Below are 25,502 nucleotides of genomic sequence, written 5' to 3'. Positions count from 1 at the left end.
GTTTTTTTCTAATATGAATAGGAAGTCAAATTTTTTGACTGAATTTTGCAATGTTTTATGTTATTTCTTTTTCCAGACAAGTTTCAGCTTTAAGAAGCTATGGGCATTCACTGGACCTGGGTTTCTGATGAGTATAGCATACCTCGATCCTGGAAATATAGAATCTGACCTTAGATCTGGATCTCTTGCACAATTTAAGGTAATTTTCATAATTATTTAAACTTTGACTAATTACAGGCACCTTTTTCCAATACAGTTGTGTAAAAAAGTAACAAATTTGTTTTAAGTTTCTCAATAAATTAGACTCCTTTGAAGCCATACCTCTCAAGAATATCCAAAACATTCCCCCCTGATAGTATGTTGCTCTGCTGCCTGTACACTTGAAATGAGATTCATTAGCATTTTGTCTTTCTGAAGTCTGTTTGGTATATTTCGGTCCTTTTCTTTGTTATTAAACATATCAACTGAAATAGCTTAATAAAGTGAGACATGCATAGGTAAACTGTGTTGGTTTGTGAATCTTTATATCATAACTTCTCCTCATGTAATTTTTATCACAACTTCTCATGTAATTTGTTATGTCTGTTGTTCATACAGTATCACAATATTCATATTGAGTAGTTAACAATCTAGAGGGGAGTGGTGCCCTAGTGGTTATTATATAATGTGTCTGCCTCTCAAACCAGGGATCATGGGTTGAAGCTCTACTAGGGTCATGACCATGTCTTCTCATATGACACCAGTACTGGTTAGTTCCAGGAAAAAGACCATTAAATAAGTTTTAATAAACAGTCTAGAGTCTGGTTAACAACAAGATTTGAGGGGGGGGGGGGCAAAAATAATCAGAATTGGATATGGGAGTGTAATTTAGCAATTCCAATATGGCTGTGTGTAATGGTGTAAAATTGGGGACATCAGAACTTTGCTTTAAATTTGGCAATGTCCACTTTTGATTTAAAGGGCTCTCAATATTGTCTTGCAAGCATTTCAAATTCTTCACAGAAAGATGCAAAGGCATATTGCAAATTACACCCAGCTTTAGTTTCAAACTAGCGGCAGCTTACATGCCAGCAAATAATGACAACACTTAAGACCAGTGAACCAAAAAATGCTGGTGTGACTCATTTGTTAGAGATTTTTTTTATAGTATTCAGGGTAGTAATGAACTCATAAATAACAATACCAAGCAGGATAATGTTTATTCAGCCTTTATACTTTAATGATGGCAACACATGTGTCATTATTGTTTCTAACTGACTCTTATTATTTAAAGAGACATTTGAATATGCATTTAACAGTTGATTCATAATTTGTTGTTTAATAGATTTAGATTTTGTCATTAAAAGAATATAAAATACATGCATTTGTGTCTCAAACCAATTACATGCTATGTTATAGCTATATTTGTGTTATTCAGGCATTGATTTTTTGTCACAGATGTTATTTTCCACACCAATAGAATTTATTGCAATTTAATGATCAGTTTGTAGTTATTTTGTATCTTTTATATTTCACAGTTGCTATGGTTATTGCTGCTTGCCACCATTCTAGGACTGTTGATGCAGCGGCTATCGGCTAGACTGGGCGTTGTCACGGGGATGCATCTAGCAGAAGTTTGCTGCAGACTGTATCCAAAAGTTCCCAGAATTCTATTGTGGATAATGGTTGAAATAGCTATCATAGGTATGTGAGGGCAGTAGACGAATGGTAACACTGTCTGGTTACAAATCCATTTACCACTACTCCCACTGAAAATACTGTCCTTCTGATAAGAATTAAACCAAGGTCATATGCAGTGGTATTTAAACCTTGTATGTTAAACAACTTGTTTCTGGAACGGAGACATTCCAAATTTTTATCACCTTTTGCACTATCCAGTAAGTCACCCATATGGTTTTCTGTGGGGACTGCCCATATGTTTTTTTTGTGGGAACAGTACATATGTTTTTCATGGCAATGGCTCATATGATCTATAGCTAGAATATTTGAAAAATAAGAACTATCCTTGCCACCCAAGCGTCAACATCACAGTAACCACTAAACAGTAAATATGAGAAATATAAGCCAACTGGCGAAGGATTTTAACAGTTCCTTGTGTTTTAATGGTCTTGAAACATGAGAATATGAAAATTTACGAACATTTTTATGCCCCCACAGAGTGGGAGCATATAGCGTTGCACTTGATTGTCCGAGTGTCCGTCTGTCCGTACGTCTGTCCGTACGTCCCGAAATCTTGTGAATGCAACTCCTCTTAAACCGATGGCAGATTTTGCTTAAACTTCCAGGGATGAACAACCTTAATGTGTAGATGGTAGTAAAGGAAGGAATTTTTGCTGCGACCAAATTTAAGAGAATTATGGCCCTTTACTGATTTTTTCACTATATACTATGTAGAAATTTTGTGAACGCAACTCCTCTTAAACCAGATGGCAGATTTTGCTTAAATTTCCAGGGATGAACAACTTTAATGTGTAGATGGTAGTAAAGGAAGGACTTTTCACTGCAACCAAATTTAAGAGAATTATGGCCCTTTGTTGATTTTTTCACTATATACTACATGTATGTAAAATTTTGTGAACGCAACTCCTCTTAAACCGGATGGCAGATTTTGCTTAAACTTCCAGGGATGAACAACCTTAATGTGTAGATGGTTGTAAAGGAAGGAATTTTTGTTGCGACCAAATTTAACAGAATTATGGCCCTTTGTTGATTTATAGTTTTCAATTTGTGGCACATGTAGTCCAAAAAATATTTGACCAAGAGTCATTAAATTGACAGAACAGTGGCGTGTGGGGGCATCCGTGTCCTATGGACACATTTCTAGTTTTTTTATTATAGCATTTAAATGCTATGCTTATAGATCAGCTGTCATTTGGACATATATATATAAGACCACTTATCTAGTCAGTAGTTGCTTGTCCTGTTATATTATGTTTGAGGCTGAACTAAGCAGTGTTTGTTTATTTCCAGGATCTGACATGCAGGAAGTCATTGGTACAGCTATAGCCTTCTATCTTCTCTCTAATGGAAGGTAATTTAATCTTGTCTTAAATTGGTCTTACCTTTTCTTTTGTGGGTGTTACCTTACATGTATATTTGGCGGTAACCGTTTTGTAAGTGTTAACTTTTTTTTCGTGTGTGGTACTTTTTCTTTAGTGAATGGTACATTTCCTTGAGTGGCTGGTAACTTTTCTGTTAAAAAGGTTGAAATTTTGTCTTATTATATTGCTTTGCACTTGTCGGTCCGTCGGTCCGTAGACCAAATGGTTTCAGAGTGATAACTGAAGAACCCTTAGGCCTAGGAACTTCAAACTTGGCATGGTGATTGGTCATGACCAGTAGATGACCCCTATTGATTTTGGGGTCAAGGGGTCAAAGGTCAAGGTCACATTGACCTCTTGGGTAAAAACGGTTTCCGATCAATAACTAAAGAACCTTAAGGCCTAGGAACTTCCAACTTGGTATGGTAATTGGTCAAGACCAGTAGATGACCCCTATTGATTTTGGGGTCAAGGGGTCAAAGGTCAAGGTCACATTGACCTTGTAAGCAAAAACGGTTTCCGATCAATAACTAAAGAACCTTAAGGCCTAGGAACTTCAAACTTGGTATGGTGATTGGTCATGACCAGTATATGACCCCTATCGATTTTTGGGTCAAGGGGTCAAAGGTCAAGGTCACATAGACCTTGTAAGCAAAAACGGTTTCCGATCAATAACTAAAGAAACCTTAAGGCCTAGGAACTTCAAACTTGGTATGGTGATTAGTCATGACCAGTAGATGACCCCTATTGATTTTGGGGTCAAGGGGTCAAAGGTCAAGGTCACATTGACCTTGTAAGCAAAAACGGTTTCCGATCAATAACTAAAGAACCTTAAGGCCTAGGAACTTCAAACTTTGTATGGTGATTGGTCATAACCAGCAGATGACCCCTATTGATTTTGGGGTCAAGGGGTCAAAGGTCAAGGTCACATTGACCTCTTAGGTAAAAACTGTTTCCGATCAATAACTAAAGAACCCTTAGGCCTAGGAACTTCAAACTTGGTATGGTGATTGGTTATGACAAGCCGATGACCCCTATTGATTTTGGGGTTAAGGGGTCAAAGGTCAAGGTCACATTGATCTTGTAGCTAAAAATGGTTTCCGATCAATAACTAAAGAACCCCTAGGCCTAGGAATTTCAAACTTGATATGGTGATTGGTCATGATCAGTAGATGTCCCCTATTGATTTTGGGGTCAAGGGGTCAAAGGTCAAGGTCACATTGACCTCTTAGGTAAAAAAGGTTTCCGATCAATAACTAAAGAACCATTAGGCCTAGGAACTTCAAACTTGGTATGGTGATTGGTCATGACCAGTAGATGACCCCTATTGATTTTGGGGTCAAAGGTCAAGGTCACATTGACCTTGTAGGTAAAAACGGTTTCCGATCAATAACTTAAGAACCCTGAGGCCTAGGAACTTCAAACTTGGTATGGTGATTGGACATGACCAGCAGATGACCCCTAGTGATTTTGGGGTCAAGGGGTCAAAGGTCAAGGTCACATTGACCTTGTAGGTATAAACTGTTTCCTATCAATTGACTAAAAACGCTTAGGCCTAGGAACTTCAAACTTTGTTTGATGATTGGTCATGACCAGCAGATGACCCCTATTTTGGGATTTTGGGATCAAGGGGTCAAAGGTCAAGGTCACATATACCTTGTAAGTAAAAACAATTTCTGATCAATAACTAAAGAACCCTTAGGCCTAGGCACTTCAAACTTGGCATGGTGATTGGTCATGACCAGCAGATGACCCCTATTGATTTTGGGGTCAAGGTGTCAAAGGTCAAGGTCACATTGACCTTGTAGGTAAAAACGGTTTCCGATTAATAACTAAAGAACGCTTAGGCCTAGAAACTTCAAACTTGGTATGATGGTTGGTCATGACCAGCAGATGACTCCTATTGATTTTTGGGTCAAGGGGTCAAAGGTCAAGGTCACATTGACTTTGTAGGTAAAAACGGTTTCCGATCAATAACTAAAGAACGCTTAGGCCTAGAAACTTCAAACTTGGTATGATGATTGGTCATTGCCAGCAGATGACCCCTATTGATTTTGGGGTCAAGGGGTCCAAGGTCAAGGTCACATTGACCTTGTAGGTAAAAACGGTTTCCGATCAATAACTAAAGAACACTTAGGCCTAGGAACTTCAAACTTTGTATGATGATTTGTCATGACCAGCAGATGACCCCTATTGATTTTGGGGTCAAGGGGTCAATGTCATATTGACCTTGTACTTATTGACGGTTCCTGACCAATAACTCAACAACTCAAGTTGCCTTGGTTGATATTTTTATTTTAAACTTGGCTGTCATTAATGAGGCCTACATGATTCATAAAATTTATGCATATATTATTTGGTAAGATTTGTAATAACTTAAATTGCTGCACACAACGTATGGGGTCACAATAATTATTACCTTGTGACTAGTCATGACCAGTAGATACTAGATAACCCTTACTAATTGCTTGTTCACTGGGTCAGAAGTCATGCATAATAACCTGATCACATGACTTATTGGCTGCCGATAGGGGGCATACATGTTTTACAAACATATCTTGTTAATAATGTTTTTAAACATCACTGCAAACAGTTGCAAAACATGGTACTGTGTAGATTAAGCTAATTAATATTTTTTACTATTTTAACATGGTAGCCAATAGAGAATTGAGAAATTGATGTTGATGTTGAACCATATCAAGTGGAAATATATATTTTTTATCATGTCATTTAGTCTGTTGGTGTCAAATTGACATCATATGATGTGTAAACATTTGTTCTAATGATCCTCTCCCCTGTATTACAGAATACCTCTATGGGCAGGAGTGTTAATCACAATAGCTGACACATTTACATTTCTCCTTCTCGACAAATATGGTTTGCGGAAATTGGAAGCTTTCTTTGGCTTCCTTATACTTGTCATGGCAATATCATTTGGATATGAGGTAATTATGTTTATGTGCATGTGATTTGATGGGCCAATGGAGAAGTAATTATAAAATGATTGTTTAAAGGGACTTGACTGGGGTTAATTGACATTATCATGGGACTAGAAATATTTTGGGGGAATTCATAAATCATTCCATGTGATTCTAGACCAATAACATGTGTGCAAAATGTCAGATCATTCACTCAGTTTGTTTTACAGGATAATTGTTATACTAGTGAAAAAATACTTGAACTTTAATTGGGCTAAAAATTGCACAAAAAATACAGTTTTCTATTTTATTCTGAGTATTTTTTTTTATTATCTTCAGTGTTCCCATTTACGCACATATGTGCGTATTTTACGCATAAATAACAAAATTCGCGTACAGAAATTTAGGCAAGAGGGTAAAAATACGCACAGAAAGTCAGAAACTTAATCATGTATAATTCAAAAAGTATTCTTTTGAGCAATTTCTCAAACAAAAAACACTTAAAGTGCATTGAAATTGATAAAATGTGGGAAAATCTCCAATTCACAATGAAGTTTGCAGACCCGGGAATTATTGCCGTAAATTACAAATTTAAATTTTTTGTTTTACGATGCCTGTAAGAATAGCCGATGAAAAAACAGTCTTAAAATATAAAAAAAATATTAATTCTAATATAATTGTAATCAGCAACAACTAGAATTGTGAATGTTTCTGTAGAAAACTGACGAAGTTTCATTTGTCACATATTTTCGCGATGCCGATTTTATTAATTAAAAACATCAACAAAAGGGAAGCTTTGTTTTGTTCAAAGGTGTGTAGTAACAAATTATTTGCTGTTTATGAATTATTTAAATAACTTAAATAATGGTTATATTAATTAAGATGGAGATATATGCCAGTATGTGTTGGTCACAATGAATTTTACCTAAGGGGGGGGGGGGCGGTGGTGGAGTGCATCTTGAAGAAAATAGCATAATTGTCTGATGTATGATTTTGGAATTATCCTTATATAAATATTGTACAAATTTATGTACCCCCTGAATTTTTATTTTACCCCTAGTTTTCAAAAGTAAGGGGTAAAAATACCCCCAATGAAAAATAGAAGTGGGAACACTGATCTTTTTCATATCTTTCTGTTTTAAATGCCTAAGTTGATCTTTGTTAGAAATTCAAATTTTATTATAAAAAAAAGTTTGATTCAATGGAGTACCTGTAAGTAGGTTGAAAAAAAAAATAGTTACATGCAAGGAATAATTGTTAAATTTATACATTGAGTGGTCAGCATGAAAAAGTGTCTATATATGAACTAAGGAATGTGAGCAAAACATTTCTTTTGTCTGGGTCATGTTTTTCTCGTATAAGTTTATCTACGTATGTATTTCTTAGTGAAGGAATAATGTTTCCTTATAGATTTAAAGAATTCATCATGAACTTTAATATTAAAGGAGGCATTTGTGCTAGCCTAGAAGTTAAAGTGGTTTACTTTAATCTTGCCAGTTACCTTTGTGAGACATTAAGCTCTTTCATATCAGGAAGCTATCGAAGCAGTTAGCCTACAGAATTTTAGCAGTTTTACCAAAGTGTAAACTCTGACCTGTTTGCTTGAAAAACAGCTATAGTTTTCCTTAACTTGTAAAGCTGGAAACCTAACATATGACCTTTTTAAAGTGACCAGGTAACAATCCCCTAGGCTCTAGTTCCCCTTCAAAATCTCCATTGATTGTGACATCAAAAGGTTTTCCTAAAGTAACTTATGTTAGGAGGGCCTTGTACATATCCTTTATATCTAAAAAGAGTTACTAGCTAGTATACTGGTATCATGTACAAACAATACCTTACACTTTGGGACATTTCAAGTAGAAATTTGAATACCGGTAAGTAATTTGCTAAAGGTCAATGAAACATAGAAATGGAATTCCTTAGTAGCAATTTTTTTATCCCTCAGTTATGAGGGGCAGGTGAATGATACTCGGAAACTATAACAATATAACCACACAACATCTGCAGGAGCATTTATTTTTTAAGAAAAGGAGAGCTATAGTTCTCAACTCAATGTCAGCAGCAGACTGCCAGTGTTGATTTTGGCTTCACCTTCACACTTTGGTTAAAATTTTGTTTGCAACTTGGTATCTCCAAAACTACTGAAGAAATGGGTTGACACTTCACATACTTGTTCTCTGCGATCTTTTAACATGAAGAGCATGGATCCAATAACAGAGTTATGCCCCTTTTCATACTGTCAAACACTGAGAGTAGTTGACCACACTGTCTTACAAAACAGCTCTTTTTTTATTTTTACAGTATGTGACTGTTGCACCAAACCAGGTGGATTTATTGGAAGGAATGTTCATACCATATTGCAACCATTGTGGCCCCCGGCAACTACTACAAGCTGTGGGTGTCATAGGGGCCATTATTATGCCACATAAACATGTACCTGCATTCAGCTTTAGTAAAGGTATGATTGTGCATTTTTATTTTATTCATGTACATATTTTTCTAACATGTAGGCCATGTGTCACATGCATTAATACAAGCAGACATGAACAAATCTTTAATTAACTAGGCTGATATAACCCCTTAAAATTGAATATATAGTTTAAATAAAATGATGTATATAATAATTTTATTATTAAACTCTTTTATACACATCATCTTATGAAAATAAAATGATGTATATAATAATTTTATTATTAAACTCTTTTATACACATCATCTTATGATCTTTTTCTTTAATGCCACATCATTACCGTGGACTTCAACTGACAACTGTTTTATGGAAATTTTTACATTTGTTAACGAGCACAAAATTGTGTTTTTGTACAGACTGGTAACAGCTGCATGGTAAATTAAGATAAACACTTTGATTACAGTTTCTTTACATATCAACTACCAGATGTTTAGGAGGAGAATCTAGTATGTTAATAAAGAAGCAAGTAATTCTAAAAGTAATGCTCATAAAGGGAAGTTACTGCAAAAATTGAATAAGTATATAATCCTTTGGTAAAATGTACTATAGTTTTCATGCCCTTAGAATCAATAAATAGGTGAGGGGCGTACTTATAATTTATGTGTTCGGTGTTGAGTTGTTAGTCTATTTGTGGGCAAGTTTTACCTTGCTCTTCAAACTCTGTAAGCTACAGGCTTTATACCTTGGTATTTTATTTCCAGTCAAGAGATGTGGATCGCTCAAGGAAGTCTGAGGTGAAAGAGGCGAACTTTTATTTTTTTATTGAAGCAACAATAGCCTTGTTTGTATCATTCCTTATCAATGTGTTTGTCGTGGCTGTCTTTGCTGAAGGATTTTATGGAAAGAGTTCTACTGTGATCGTAAGAAAATACTTGATACATATTTTTTCATGTTTGTATTTTTGTCTTAATAACACTGCAGATTTGCAATGAATCAGAAAAAGAATGAGGATTGGGTTAAAAATGATGGCAGAGCTTGTTTGACTGGTTTTCACCCTAATTTCTACAAATTTCTACTAATTTCTACTAATTTCTACTAATTTCTGCACATTTTTGGCAATAACCTGGCTGTAGGTCCACTTACCATAACTAGATTTTCTAGACAACTAACCAGTCTTAATAACTCTTTGCAATGAATAAGAAAATATGACAAGGATTGGGTTAAAAATGATGGGTTTTTTTTTCTTGTATATCCATAATGCATTTTATTGTCATACAACACTAAAATACAGGTTATATTTTTGTTAAAAGCATAACAAACCAAGTAATATTACAAATAATTTCCTCAAGGTTCTACATGTATGTATCTTAGGTTCTTTTCTATGATAATAACCAAATGCTAACCATGTGTTGTTTCTATTTTCAGTATGAAAATTGTAAAAGTAGCAATAATCCTCATGCAGAAATTTTTAATGTGAGTTCATTTGATTTTTCCCAATCTTTATAATTATCTAATGGACCTTTCCAGTGTTTACAGTTTTATGTAAATTGGCTAACTTGTTATCCAATTGCTACACTAATATAATATATAGTCACTGGTTGATCTGCTTTGCACACATGGTTATGTTTGTGATACTGTTTGTGAGCAGTTGACCTAGCAATGAATGGAAAAGGTGTAGCTAAATGTTCTGCTATGAAAAACCGGAAAGGTCCATTGATCTTAGTGGTAAGGTTGATTGACTGGTTTTCATGCCTATCTTAATGCATTTTAAGCCATATCTTGTCAGTCCACCTAACCCAGGCTTTACTGGATAACTAACCAGTTTATACCAATTTCTCAGCAAGTGAGTAAGTATTAATCCCACATTAGAGACAATTTCCATGTCAGACTTAATGTCTGAGATCAAATTTGAGAAATTTTGCCTCACCTGAGGATTGAACCAGCAATTCCTTGATTAAAAATTTGATTTTCTCTCTCTCGAGCTAGGGAGATGGAATTTGGCTTGGCTAGTCTTGCCAACACATGCATGCAGTTTGAATCTTCTGTTGTTATTGTTACCCTATTTTTGGCTGTTGAATATAAAGTTTTGTAATTTTTGATATCAACTTCAATTAAAGATTGCAATTGGCAAGTCCAAATTTCAAGTTGTCAAGTTTTGAGAAAAAATACAAAGGGTAACAATAGACCCTATAGTCTTTTTGTTCTAAGATTTATTATAAAGTTGAATTAGTTTGTTAAAGTTTATATCATATTGAAAGTCATGGTTTTTCTTCTTGCCAATGTTTGATAAATTATTGTTTATTTTTCAGACAAATACATCAGAGGTAGAAGTAGACATTTTTAAAGGTGTAAGTATACGTGTTATATTTGACACATCACTGGTTTCATGACCTTACAAAGAAATCTTTTTTTTTGGTTGGGTTTTACGTCACACCAACGCAGTATAGCTCATATATATAAATTGCGACTTTCCAGCTTTACTGGTGGACGAAGACCTTGAGGTCTTACTCAGATACCCCTCTATGCATTATTTCAGGCACACACAGGCACCTGGTAGAACTACTGATGTCCCATTCTCTAGCTGGATAGCTTCCTCACCTGAAAGAATCTTAAGTCCCTTGTGGGATTCGAACCCCCAGTGGTGAGTGGGAAATGGTTTGAAGTCAATGACCTTAACCACTTGGCTATGAATGCCTCAAGAAATCATTTTAATTATAAGCAATTCAGCAAAAGGATTTTAATTATTTTGGTGAAATTGGATTGATTTCCCTTTATGTTATATATAATACATGACTATTATGTATGATATAAATAATATTGGATTTTTATTTGTCTTATGTTAAAAACTGTGCATAATATTTACTTGTTTGTCTCAGTAAGAGACAGGTTCTATCTTTGGACTACAGATTTGACCGAAAATTTGACCTTGCATTAGTCAATAGATTTGACCATAAATTTGACCTTGTATTAGTCAAAATATTTGCCATCATAAAATTTGATCTTGAATTAGTCCATAGATTTGATCATAAATTTGACCTTCAATTTGGCCATAGATTTGATCATAAATTTGACCTTGAATTACTCCATAGATTTGATCATAAATCTGACCTTGAATTAGTCTGTAGATGTGACCGTAAATAGATTTTTAATCAGTCTAAAGATTTTACCATAAATTTGACCTTCAAATGTCCAAAGAATTTACCATAAATTTGTTTGTGCTTTAAAATGTTCTTAATGCCAGTGTGGTAGGAAGGGTCTTCCATTTTCCACCTTGGAATTTTGTTGCAAAGGTTTGTTTAACAAAGTGATACTTTCAATGAAATTTGGAGTCAATAGATAGTATAGAAATCTACCATTATGTAATCAGTGCAGTAGTGGACTATTGTCTGGTGGGCTATTGTCCTAAAGGATATTGTCCTAGTGGATTATTGTCTTAGACTCAATGCTGACCCTTGCCTAGCATAGTGACTGGGAATCAGTGACTCTGGAAGATTGAACATGTAGAAAAATCTTTATAACTAACAATCCATATTACATTTATACAGGCCCAAATATAGTGTGTACTTTATGTTTTTCCAGGGTGTTTTTCTTGGTTGCGAATTTGGGGTAGCAGCTATGTATATATGGGCTGTAGGTATTCTTGCTGCAGGTCAAAGTTCAACCATGACTGGGACATACACTGGACAATTTGTCATGGAGGTATTATAGACATGATTCTTATCATATCCTGTAAACTATTGTGTTGTTGTAATTCATCACCTTACTGCACTAACAGGTTAACACATACTAAATTTTAACAGGTGTTTATCTTGTTACTGCACTAAGATGATAGAATGGCATAAATTTAATTTTCAACCATATGTTTAGCATTTTGCAACAACTGCAGCATCTTGAATAAAAGATCTTCTTATCAAGTCATGATCAAAGATAGTTGTTTTTTTTAGTCAAATTTGAGGTTTATGTGGGTCATAAATATATTTACTGAATTTCCTCCAAAATGTCACACAGTTCATGCAGATGAAGAAACAATTAAGATAACTTTTCACTTTCTTCACAATGAAGCTTCTTGTTCTCATTTTCAGTTAGAATTTTTAGTCACTTTAACACTGTAAATGGTCATATGGAAAATTTCCTTCATCGACCTTAGGAACCTTTTGCAACATTATTTCAGCTGTTACTTTGTCATCAATTTCCAATACCCACAGCAGTGGGAAAGCAGGGATTATAAATTTACTTGAAGTCAGTGACCTTAACCACCCAGCGACAGAGACCACTTAATTAATCAAAAACATGTACTTATTAAGGCTTTATCTGAGCATTTATTCAAATATACAATGTTTAGCATAGTTTAATGTAAGTTTTTTACTGATATTGAATCCAATGTTTCTTTTTCTTAAATATTGTACTTCAATGAATGTTTGAATATATTTATACAGGGTTTTCTAGACTTAAAATGGAAGAGATGGCAACGAGTGTTGTTGACACGGTCTATTGCAATATTACCCACAATCCTGCTGGCAGTATTTGAGGGTATTGAGGATCTGACGTACATGAACGACCTGCTTAACGTGATCATGAGCTTACAGCTTCCGTTTGCCTTAATCCCGGTGCTCACTTTTACCAGTGCCAAAAATCTCATGGGATCCTTTGTTAATGGAATGTAAGACAAATGTTTTAAACCTTTTATATTTGCTGGATTTGCCCTATCTAAAATTTGAAACAGTCCATTTTGAAATTAAAATGACATTATGCCCATCCAAGTGAATTTAATGGGTGTAAAAGTGAAAGGTGTATATAAATATACATTTATATTTTCAAATATTTTAGATTGGTCATTTTCTTTTTAAATTCCATGCAATCCATAAATACAATGGTAGGATATTGTGATTGGCCCGTGCCACTTTTTCAACTCTAAAAATGGTTTTGCATAACCTTGCATATGTTACATCATTTGTAGCATGCATAAATATTTGCTAAATGTTAGCATTACACCTTGAGTATGTCAAAAAGCGATTCCTTTTTTATACAGTTCTTATCTTACTTTAGGTATATCATAAATAGAACGTTATATTTGTGTAAGTTCATCTACTATCTACAATATTTTGTTTAAAAATAGTATATCAAAGGCCATTTATCTTCATAAATATCTGTTTAAGATAGTTAGCATGTTAAGCATTATGATTAATGGCAACTGTTTGATTTAAATACTGAACATACCAGAGACAAATATGTACAAATATTTTAAGATTACAGTGACAATATAAAAGTGTGCAGAAAATGACAGTTGAATTTTGATTTATTTTTTTCAGTGTAATGAAGACTATAGCTTGCCTTCTCACTGTGGTGGTGATAGGTATTAATATGTTCTTTGTGGTAGTGTTCATTCAAGGTCTACCTTCACACTGGGCTATATATCTGGGCATCTCAGTACTGGTCTTTGCATATCTACTCTTTGTGATCTATCTGGTAAGTATAAGTACTGGTTTATTCATATCTACTGTTCGTGATTTATCCGGTAGGTATAAATAAATTAACCCCAGTCCTGCTGAATTTCTTAAATAAACTTGTCAAGCTTCTGTTTTGGAACTGTTAACACACAGTACACCTTGCAAAATCATCTGTAGAACACTTAACTCATTTAAATAATGATTTTTTTTCCTCCAAATGTAAAACTCCACAATAACCTCTCCAGAACAACACCCCTTAAGAACAACTGAAGTGTATGTCTCTCAGAGGGTATTGCTGTATAGAGGTTTAAATGTATCTATGTTAGCAATAGCTTGACAGTGGAAAGTCTTCCTGGTCTAACCAGTACCAGAATCATGTGAGGAGGCATGGGTGTGGTCAAAGAAGAGATGAAATCCATTTTTAAATTGCTTTCCGGTATTTTTCTTGTCATATGAAAAGCATCTGAACTGGTTGATTTTAGGTCCATCATTGATAATGAAAATTATCAATAAATGCTTGGTTGTTAAACATTGTTGTTAATTGAAAAACAACAGTCCGTCGGTTTTTTCTTGTCCGCCCAATAACTTAAGATTCCTTTGACCCACAGTCTTCATATTTGGCATGGAGGCTAGTCATGATAAGTAGATGACCCCTATTGACTTTGAGGTCACCAGGTCAAAGGTCAAGGTCATAGGGGCCATGACTTCAAAAAGCTTGTCCGCCCAATAACTTAAGATTCCTTTGACCCACAATCTTCATATTTGGCATGGAGGTTAGTCATGATTAGTGGATGACCCCTTTTGACTTTGAGGTCACCAGGTCAAAGTCACAGGGGCCTTGACTTCAAAAAGCTTGTCAGCCCTATAACTTGAGATTCCTTTGACCCACAGTCTTTATATTTGGCATGGAGGTTAGTCATGATTAGTAGATGACCCCTATTGATTTTGAGGTCACCAGGTCAAAGGTCAAGGTCACAGGGGCCTTGACTTCAAAAAGCTTGTCCGCCCTATAACTTGAGATTCCTTCCTTTGACCCACAGTCTTCATATTTGGCATGGAGGTTAGTCATGATTAGTAGATGACCCCTATTGATTTTGAGGTCACCAGGTCAAAGGTCAAGGTCACAGGGGCCTTGACTTCAAAAAGCTTGTCCGCCCTATAACTTGAGATTCCTTTGACCCACAGTCTTCATATTTGGCATGGAGGTTAGTCATGATTAGTAGATGACCCCTATTGATTTTTGAGGTCACCAGGTCAAAGGTCAAGGTCACAGGGGCCTTGACTTCAAAAAAGCTTGCTGCCCTATAACTTGAGATTCCTTTGACCCACAGTCTTCATATTTGGCATGGAGGTTAGTCATGATTAGTAGATGACCCCTATTGATTTTGAGGTCACCAGGTCAAAGGTCAAGGTCACAGGGGCCTTGACTTCAAAAAGCTTGTCCGCCCTATAACTTGAGATTCCTTTGACCCACAGTCTTCATATTTGGCATGGATGTTGATCATGACTATAAGGTGACCCCTTTTGATTTTGAGGTCACTAGGTCAAAGGTCAAGGTCACAGGGACCTTGACAAAAAAAGCTTTTCTTCTCAATTGCTAAAGAATGTCCTGTCCGCAATGTATTGATTTTGACATTTTCTCATTTGAAGCATGTAGAATACATAACTTAGCAATGCACTGGCTTAGTAACCTCAGATTTGGCAGGGAGGTTGTCCTTGAGCTCTAAATGGCCACTGTTGATTCTGACAAAGTGGTATGCGGGGGTATTCACGCCATGATAGTGGCAGTTCTAGTTTGACCAACTATGTGCAATGATCTTTCTGATTTACTTGCAGGCATGGTATTGTTTAATTGTTATGGGCTGTAACAGTTTAGAGAAAATACCTGTAAGTATCTTTGTTATACCGTATATCTAAAATAATTAAAGTTTAGAGCATATAGTTTGTTAAAAGATAAGATTATTAAAGCACAGGTACACAACTAATAGTTAAAGCTTTCAAATGTGTCAAAAGCAGTCTGTTTTCTTAGTTATTACACTCAAACACTTTGAAAATGCAGCACTGGAGACTTGGAAAATCCTTGGCTGGTCACCATTTTCAAATTAGAATTCTACTTAAGCCAGTGCTTAGAGGCATGAATGGTATCTTGTATTTGCTATTGGCATCCATGAATAGACGCTATCTCAGTCTAAAACATTTTCACTGTTTTTAAAAGGTTTTAATGTTCCTTTCCCCAAAGTGTTTTTTTTGTTAATAATGTTTGTTTTCCATTTCTTAAAGTTTTCCTAGAATTGCATGAAAAATGAAAAAATTTTAACAGGGGAAGGGAAAAAAACAGAACAGATCATTACTTTAAACTTATAAAATTCAGAATTTTATTACGTTGTAAGAGATAACATTAGATACTGAGTAGATTGAGTAACAAATACAATTTCTGTTTTGCTCTAATAATGTAGAAAATGCTAGCGGATAAGAGTTGGGTCACTAACTTCAAAATCTAATGACCATCACCACTGTAGGTTTGAATCTTGTGGAAGTTGTACTGCTTATGAATGAATTAATGCCACTAAGTGTTTTTTATTATGCCCCCATTTTGAAAAAAAGGGGGTATATTGCTTTGCACTTGTCGGTCCGTCGGTCCGTAGACCAAATGGTTTCCGAGTGATAACTAAAGAACCCTTAGGCCTAGGAACTTCAAACTTGGTATGGTGATTGGTCATGACCAGTAGATGACCCCTTTTGATTTTGGGGTCAAGGGGTCAAAGGTCAAGGTCACATTGACCTTGAAAGCAAAAAAACGGTTTCCGATCAATAACTAAAGAACCTTAAGGCCTAGGAACTTCAAAACTTGGTATGGTGATTGGTCATGACCAGTAGATGACCCCTATTGATTTTGGGGTCAAGGGGTCAAAGGTCAAGGTCACATTGACCTTGAAAGCAAAAACGGTTTTTCCGATCAATAACTAAAGAACCTTAAGGCCTAGGAACTTCAAACTTGGTATGGGGTGATTGGTCATGACCAGTAGATGACCCCTATTGATTTTGGTCAAGGGGTCAAAGGTCAAGGTCACATTGACCTTGAAAGCAAAAAACGGTTTCCGATCAATAACTAAAGAACCTTAAGGCCTAGGGAACTTCAAACTTGGTATGGTGATTGGTCATGACCAGTAGATGACCCCTATTGATTTTGGGGTCAAGGGGTCAAAGGTCAAGGTCACATTGACCTTGAAAGCAAAAAACACGGTTTCCGATCAATAACTAAAGAACCTTAAGGCCTAGGAACCCTTCAAACTTGGTATGGTGATTGGTCATGGGACCAGTAGATGACCCCTATTGATTTTGGAGTCAAGGGGTCAAAGGTCAAGGTCACATTGACCTTGTGGGTAAAAAAGGTTTCCGATCAATAACTAAAGAACCTTAAGGCCTAGGAACTTCAAACTTGGTATGGTGATTGGTCATGATCAGTAGATGACCCCTATTGATTTTGGGGTCAAGGGGTCAAAGGTCAAGGTCACATTGACCTTGTAAGCAAAAACGGTTTCTGATCAATAACTAAAGAACCTTAAGGCCTAGGAACTTCAAACTTGGTTATGGTGATTGGTCATGATCAGTAGATGACCCCTATTGATTTTGGGGGGTCAAGGGGTCAAAGGTCAAGGTCACATTGACCTTGTGGGTAAAACGGTTTCCGATCAATACCTAAAGAACCTTAAGGCTTAGGAACATCAAACTTGGTATGGTGATTGGTCATGATCAGTAGATGACCCCTATTGATTTTGGGGTCAAGGGGTTAAAGGTCAAGGTCACATTGACCTTGTAGGTAAAAACGGTTTCCGATAAATAACTAAAGAACCTTAAGGCCTAGGAACTTCAAACTTGGTATGGTGATTGGTCATGATCAGTAGATGACCCATATAGATTTGGGGTCAAGGGGTCAAAGGTCAAGGTCACATTGACCTTTTAATTAAAAAACGGTTTCTGATCAATAACAAAAGAACCCTTAGGCCTAGGAACTTCAAACTTGGTATGGTGATTGGTCATGATCAGTAGATGACCCCTATTGATTTTGGGGTCAAGGGGTCAAAGGTCAAGGTCACATTGACCTTTTAGGTAAAACGGTTTTCCGATCAATAACTAAAGAACCTTAAGGCCTAGGAACTTCAAACTTGGTATGGTGATTGGTCATGATCAGTAGATGACCCGTAAAGATTTTGGGGTCAAGGGGTCAAAGGTCAAGGTCACATTGACTTTTTAATTAAAAAACGGTTTCTGATCAATAACAAAAGAACCCTTAGGCCTAGGAACTTCAAACTTGGTATGGTGATTGGTTATGACCAATCAGATGACCCCTATTGATTTTGGCGTTAAGGGGTCAAAGGTCAAGGTCACATTGACCTTGTAGGTAAAAAACGGTTTCCGATCAATAATAAAAGAACCCTTAGGCCTAGGGACTTCAAACTTGAGATGGTGATTGGTCATGATCAGTAGATGACCCCTATTGATTTTGGGGTCTAGGGGTCAAAGGTCAAGGTCACATTGACCTCTTAGGTAAAAACGGTTTCCCGATCAATAACTAAAGAACCCTTAGGCCTAGGAACTTCAAACTTGGTATGGTGATTGGTCATGACCAGCAGATGACCCCTATTGATTTTGGGGTTAAGGGGTTAAAGGGCAAGGTCACATTGATCTTGTACGTAAAAATGCTTTCCGATCAATAACTTAAGAACCCTTATGCCTAGGAACTTCAAACTTGGTATGGTGATTGGTCATGACCAGCAGATGACCTATTGATTTTGGGGTCAAGGGGTCAAAGGTCAAGGTCACATTGACCTTGTAGGTAAAAACGGTTTCTGATCAATTTACTAAAAACGCCTAGGCCTAGGAACTTCAAACTTTGTTTGATGATTGGTCGTGACCAGCAGATGACCCCTATTGAGTTTTGGGTCAAGGGGTCAAAGGTCAAGGTCATGACCAGTAGATACTTTATAGCCCTTATTAATTGTTTGATCACTGGGTCAGAAGTCATGCATAATAACCTTATCACATGACTAATTGGCTGCTGATAGGGGGCATACATGTTTTACAAACATATCTTGTTTGAATATTATTACTGACAAAGGATAAACAGTTATTGTCAGGAGGTATTTTTTCATGCATGCAAACACATTAATTGAGTTATATTTATGTTATATGCATAAAATTAATCAATTAATCATAGTTAATTTTGCATTATCGAGTAACTTATTAATTAATTGTTATTAATCAATGAATACAGGATTGTTTTTACTGAAAGTAGTTATGATAATCACTTATTCAATTTATTGTCTTGTATACATACAATTAATTGTGAATTATTTTTGTAAATTATCAATTACTAGTATTGTATACATACCGTTGATCGTGGCTTACTTTTCTTAATTATTGTATCATATATAAATATATACAGTTAATTGTGAATTTTATTTTCATACTTTATCAATTACTTGTATTGTATATTATGTACACTTAATAGATAATTTCTGTTATACCTAATCAATATATCATGTTGTTTATACATACAGTTCATAATGTCATTTCTTATGTTGCATACACACAGTTTATTTGTGAATTACTTTTATAATTAAAGGGCAATTGGTCTATCATGGAAAATCTTTATTACAATAATAAATTAGGCTGTTATTATTTAATATCAGACATAACAATAAACCACAAAAGAGTTATATATAGATGTTGTTTTCAAGTATGAGAAACATAACTTGATACAAGATATTTAAATGTAGCAGATTTAATATTAAAATGTTTAAGAACACAAGTCTATTTTTCATCATGTAAATGTTCATGTTCATGCTAAATCACTTAGAACTTTATCAACATTTTTTTCTTCAAGTAATATTTTATAAGAATATCCAGATGATAAATTTCTATAAAATTTGTCAATATCTGAAATTACTTATGGAAAAAGTGCCCATTGTAGACCAGTCCACTTAAATATATTTATTATAATGTACACATACTGTTAATGGTGAATTAATTTTATTGGTTTATCAATTTATTTCATTTTATACTTACAGATAATTGTGAATTAAATTAATAGTTTATCAATCTATTTCATTATATAGATAATGTTGATTGTGAATAAGATTTGTACCTAATCTTAGTTTATCACACACCCGTGCCGATTTTGTGACTCTGTATAAACGGTATTGCACGGCTGTGCATATATTTTAACGTGACGTCATTAGTGTTATACAAACATAGTGTAAAGCCGCGCTAAATGTTAGCGTTCTACTGTAGGCGCGTCAGTGGAAAATGACTTTTTATTCACTTTAAACGATCTTTATTTTGGGTGTGTGATTAATAGAATATTAAATTCGTGTAAGTTCATTACTGAATTTATTGAACTTGTTGAATAAAATAATATTATGCTTTCCATGCAATAAATTCAGTATTGAACTTACACTCATTCAATATCCTCTATTTATTGCATAGTGTACATATATTATATATTTAATAACTTATCACATTACAGTGTTGTTGGTTGAAGCCATTATTACCAGCACTTGGAGAAACATGGCCACTTACTGAAACTTCTTCTAAATAAAGGTTCATTAATCTAGCCATATATTATTTGTATAGTACCATACACAGTGTGGTCCTGTGGTATATGACATTTTAAAGGTATCTTTGTAAGCAGCATTTTATGCCTAAATGTATTGGAGAAAATTGTTGAGATATTTTATTTCTTTATCCTCTCTTTATGGTGAAAAACTGTTTCCAACAAATGACAAATATAGATTCCTTTGATATTTTGTCAGATTCTGTTAGATGTTAAGTTTGTAGCATTGAAAAACAAGTGTCGGAGTTTGCATACTTTTCACACTTAGGGAAAAAAAGGACTGTCATGAAATGAGACAGATTTTATGATTGATAGGTCCTGAACTTCAACTTCAAACAGACAAATACTTAACCCTTTAACCTGCTGGAACTGGAAATTAGCTTTTGTAACCACTATAGAGCCAGGTCAGTGTCCACATTAAATTTTGTGCAGTTTGACCTGAAGCTGATCAACAATTTTCATATTGATAATGAACAGTTTCAAAAATGGAAGCTTGACAAGTTCATTTTAAGAAATTTAGCAGGACTAATAAATCACTAGGATCTATAAAAAGGAGGGAATGGTTTAACTCCTAGCATGTACAGTTGATGAAGAAATGAAATAATGAAAGCCGTTTCTGTCTTCATATCAAGGCATTATTAACGCTGCTTGCTAAACCTATAAAATGATCACATATTCCACATGGAGGCCACATTGATACAGTCATCACCTAGTTCCTGGATATACATGCTATTGGCTGCTGGTGGTTATGGTTGACTAATCTGTTGTCACTAATTACCCGACATTTAGTTGTTTATTGAATGTTTATTGAATGACATAGATAGTTTTGTTTTGTTACATACCAGTATATATTAATAATATAGAATGCATACAACCATTGCCTAGTTTGATACATACATTTGAACTTTTTTCAATGTTCAAGATTAATTAATTAATTCAAAAAGAGGGAGATTTCTTTTTTTAAAAAAAGACACCCCATATTCTAAGAAAAATATTAAAAAATTTGACACGGTGAAAAAGGGAATCTCTCGCTTAAATAGGGAGAGTTCACATGTATGTTGATGCATAGAGTAATGAATATTATTACTTAAAGCAATACATTTTAATTTGGTTTTATGGCCGTGGGCATACAGTAATTGAATCAATGGTCTGTCTGTTCGTACAAGGTTAACCTGAAAAGGCAAGTTATAAGTTGAATATTTGTCAACTTCATTGAATAGCGATGACATGCCAACTTATATTTTTTAGAATAACAAAACGTCATGACTCTTTTATTGTCAAATTACATAACTGTGCTTACAATTTTTTGGTCAGTTATTCTGTTCATAACTGATTTTTTTGAAAAGAATCTGGGGAGGAGGCATTTGTATTTATCAACTTGTCTAGAAATAATACCTTATAGGAGCACCTTATATGATCTTCCAACAGCAAACCTTGAAAAAAGCCTCATGATTTCATGGTCCTAACACATGTAGTGTCGTGATAACATGAAGCATTGAAAAAATAAATCTATCAAAGTATCAAGGACATATTATAAGTGTGCTGGTGGCCTCAGAGATAAATTCTCAATAATGTAAAAATCTCAGTCCTATTATACGGCAATAGCTATTTAAACCCATTTGTCAAGTTCTTAAATGTTTCACAAATGTATAAACAATTCCATTTAAGTTCTCCTGCAATAAAACCTGTCTCAGATTCCATAAAATGTTGATCATTGATCTCCTATAAAAGTTATTTTATACAGTCATTAATTGTAACAAAATAATGATTAAGATTTGTAGGATATGGTAGACAGTGTCTTGAAAACCTGAATAATGAAAGGTCTTAAAATTTCACAAAAAAGATAAATATAGCAATAATAACTAATCAGTTATGACAGAGGAACTTATAGAGGAATAAAAGTTTTAAAAACACTCTTGTATCAATACAATTTTTTTTTGTTTCCTTTCAAGACGATGGTGATTTTTTTTTCATTATGGGAAGGATATGCTGTGATAACTATTGTTTTTATATCATAAAATAGTATGCAAAAATAAAATATTCTTTGCTACATTTATATTTAGTATGTTGATCATTAACTTCGAGCATGATATTTTATGGTACTTGTTTTTTCAAAGGTGAGCTTTTATTATTTGAAGGTGTAAAATGGCAATGGATTAAACAGGCTTGCTTTTACTATTTATGACGGCAATGAGGGGGAGGGGAAGTAGTAATGTTGTTTTCACATATTTGGTTGATGAACAGGATACATGATCAATTTAAATATATAAAAGGAATGAATTCCATATAAAATATTTATCTTTGAAACAGTGAAGTATATGTACAGGCTTTTGGAAGGGATTCTTATCAACAGGGTTTCTGCCAATACCGCAAATTGCAAAAAATTATTTGGAAATGGCGGGGGGGAAAGAAAGAAAAAGAGAGAATATTTTCACTGCTAAATGCGTATCAGTACAACTGAGAAGTTGCCATTTGAAATGGCCATTATCATACCAGTAGATATAATATAAAGACAAATAAAATTGATTTTTTGTTTACAGTGTATCTGGAAGACACCTTTTATACCATATCTAGGAGAATATTTCCCACTAACAGCATCTTCCTCGTAGATATAAGGTTCTTATCTTGTGGTTTGGATATTGTATGATACACAAACTATACTTCTGGTTAAACTGTAATCTGAAAAAAAAATACTGGTTATGCGCTTGATTTAAATGAAATTTAGATGAAAAGAAATAACAGAAAATTTATTTCCAGTTTTACCAAAGTTCACTTTATACATTTATAACAAGAAGTATATTAAAGTATTGTATCAGATTAACAAATTCTTTGTGCATGTTGTATATTTTGGATTTTGTTTTTGATATGAGGGCTGTCCCACAAAGTTGTGGGCAATGGCTATTAAATATAAAAGCCGAAACCTATGATAATCTTGTACAAGATTGAAGTGTATCTCCATTAATTTGAAGTGAAATAAGAAACACTATTTCAAGAAATGGTACATACAGCAGATGATAAAGTAATTATATAGACCTGAAGTGTGCGATGCCAAAAATCATTATTTTACAGTATCTTCAAAACAGAATAAGTTGTCAATAAAATATAAAATCTGCCCAATGTTAAAATGCTGACATTTTATGAATGTTTGACGTTATACGGCAAAATTTCAAAGAAATCACAAAAGATATATGTTTACAATGCATATTTTACTTCATACTGTGCCCAAATAAGCACAATAAAAATTATGACATTTGATGCTGACACGGCCCAGCTGATGGTTATCAATTTCTTTTAGTATTGAATGACACCTACAGTCCTGTTAAAAGCAGTTAAAAACTATTCAGTCATATCGTACTGTTGTGTTAATGTTGTTTTTTTGCTTTTTGCATGATCACTCAGCAATTGTATATTAAAAACCCTTAAAAAATGTTAGAAGCCTGTGGGGGGTATATATTGCATTTTAATGCTGTTGTCAATGACTTACTGGGATAGTCCTTGTATTTGGCATACATATGACATTTTTCTTTACATGTTTAGTTGATTCAAAAGAATTTTCAGTCACAGTAATTTGTTAATATGTTGGGTTTTTTTTGTCCATTTTTATATGATTCACATGAATCTAAAGACCTTCTCCAAATTAGATTTTATTTTAATTTTAATTTCTTTTCTATTTCTTTTATATTTTTATTTTAATTGTTCTGGTCTTGTGTCCAACACCATGTCCTATTGGTTTGTAATTCTACAAGTTTTGTGTCCAACATTAGGCTGTTTGGTTGTTAATCCATGTGATATATAAAATGTGTATTTATCAAAGGTTTAAATGTTAAACATTTCACAAATTTCTGTTAGTAAAGTTCAGTTATGTTTGATATCAGGTTTTATAACCACTCTTTATTTCTGTAATGTTGATTTCCCATAGGCCAATGAAAGTTTTATTCTGACTGTTAATTCAAGTGTACCATGTGACTAAAAAAATTTGTACTGTTACATAGGTAAAAATAAAAACCTATATGAAGTATTTGTTTGGGGCAATAAAATAGATAACACATAGGTTTAAGAGTAGCAGCAGAAATATCATCCCTCCCTAATGTTTTGGGTACCAGTATTTTCCTTGGGATGATATTTTTACTGTTAATCAAAAACCTATGTGTTATATAATATCAGAATTCTTGTTAATGGTGCTCATTTATTTATTTATTGTTTTGTTTTATTGTTTTTCTACATATTCATTTTTAATTGGTTGTCAGAATGATTTCTATTGTGTATTACTAATACTCGTTCGTGAAGTAATTTTATTGTATGTATAACATGCTTGTTTTAAATTGAGAAATTTAGACTGGAGACCCTATCACCTTATATAGTATTATCTGCAGAGGGTAATTATGGAAAAAGTTATTTGTCATCTTTTAATTGATAATATATTAAATATCACTACTACATTAACTTAAAGCTAGAAATGTAAAGTAATTATTACAAATTATAGACACAATATCCATTTTAACCAGCATGCTATTATAATCCTTAATGTAAATATAGTAAGTTATACTCATATAAAATATTTTTATGTATATTTTACAGTGCCTGCCATGTTTACGTCAGACTGGACCATATCGGACATTTGATGATACAGATTATTTGACAAATGATACAGTGATGATGAATACCAGTAATGATCACATCGAAGATACCATGTCTTGATAAATAACACGTTTACACTTACCAGTCATAACTGCTTTAGTGCAATTATAAAGCTACGTGTGTTCTAGTTGTGAATGCCTTAATTAACATGAGTTAGTACAAGTCATGAGTAAACCAAGGTTAAACATACTTTTTATAGCTGCATTTACAGTTATACACCAGTTATAGCTGCATATACTGTTATACACCAGTTATAGCTGCATTTACTGTTATATACCAGTTATAGCTGCATTTACTGTTATACACCAGTTATAGCTGCATTTACAGTTATACACCAGTTATAGCTGCATTTACAGTTATACACCAGTTATAGCTGCATTTACTGTTATATACCAGTTATAGCTGCATATACTGTTATACACCAGTTATAGC

At 34.2% G+C, this 25,502-nt stretch overlaps 1 protein-coding gene across 1 annotated transcript in view; it reads left to right on the top strand.

Moving 5' to 3' along the window:
* Positions 1–25,249, top strand: part of LOC132740643 (natural resistance-associated macrophage protein 2-like) — a 28,736-nt gene extending 3,487 nt beyond the window's left edge. The window contains 14 exon segments of the mRNA XM_060728586.1: positions 77–199; positions 1,518–1,683; positions 2,971–3,031; positions 5,848–5,986; positions 8,261–8,386; positions 8,388–8,417; positions 9,131–9,289; positions 9,795–9,842; positions 10,679–10,717; positions 11,949–12,068; positions 12,806–13,029; positions 13,679–13,835; positions 15,653–15,703; positions 25,011–25,249. Of these exon segments, the coding sequence (XP_060584569.1) occupies positions 77–199; positions 1,518–1,683; positions 2,971–3,031; positions 5,848–5,986; positions 8,261–8,386; positions 8,388–8,417; positions 9,131–9,289; positions 9,795–9,842; positions 10,679–10,717; positions 11,949–12,068; positions 12,806–13,029; positions 13,679–13,835; positions 15,653–15,703; positions 25,011–25,130 (1,563 nt within the window). The 3' untranslated portion in view covers positions 25,131–25,249.
* Positions 25,250–25,502: the final 253 nt, after the last annotated feature.

Source organism: Ruditapes philippinarum, unplaced genomic scaffold (assembly GCF_026571515.1).
Source record: "Ruditapes philippinarum isolate M1 unplaced genomic scaffold, ASM2657151v2 ctg6297_1_1_1_1, whole genome shotgun sequence".
In the NCBI taxonomy this organism is placed as follows: domain Eukaryota; kingdom Metazoa; phylum Mollusca; class Bivalvia; order Venerida; family Veneridae; genus Ruditapes; species Ruditapes philippinarum.
This window is presented reverse-complemented; position numbering and strand designations above follow the sequence as displayed.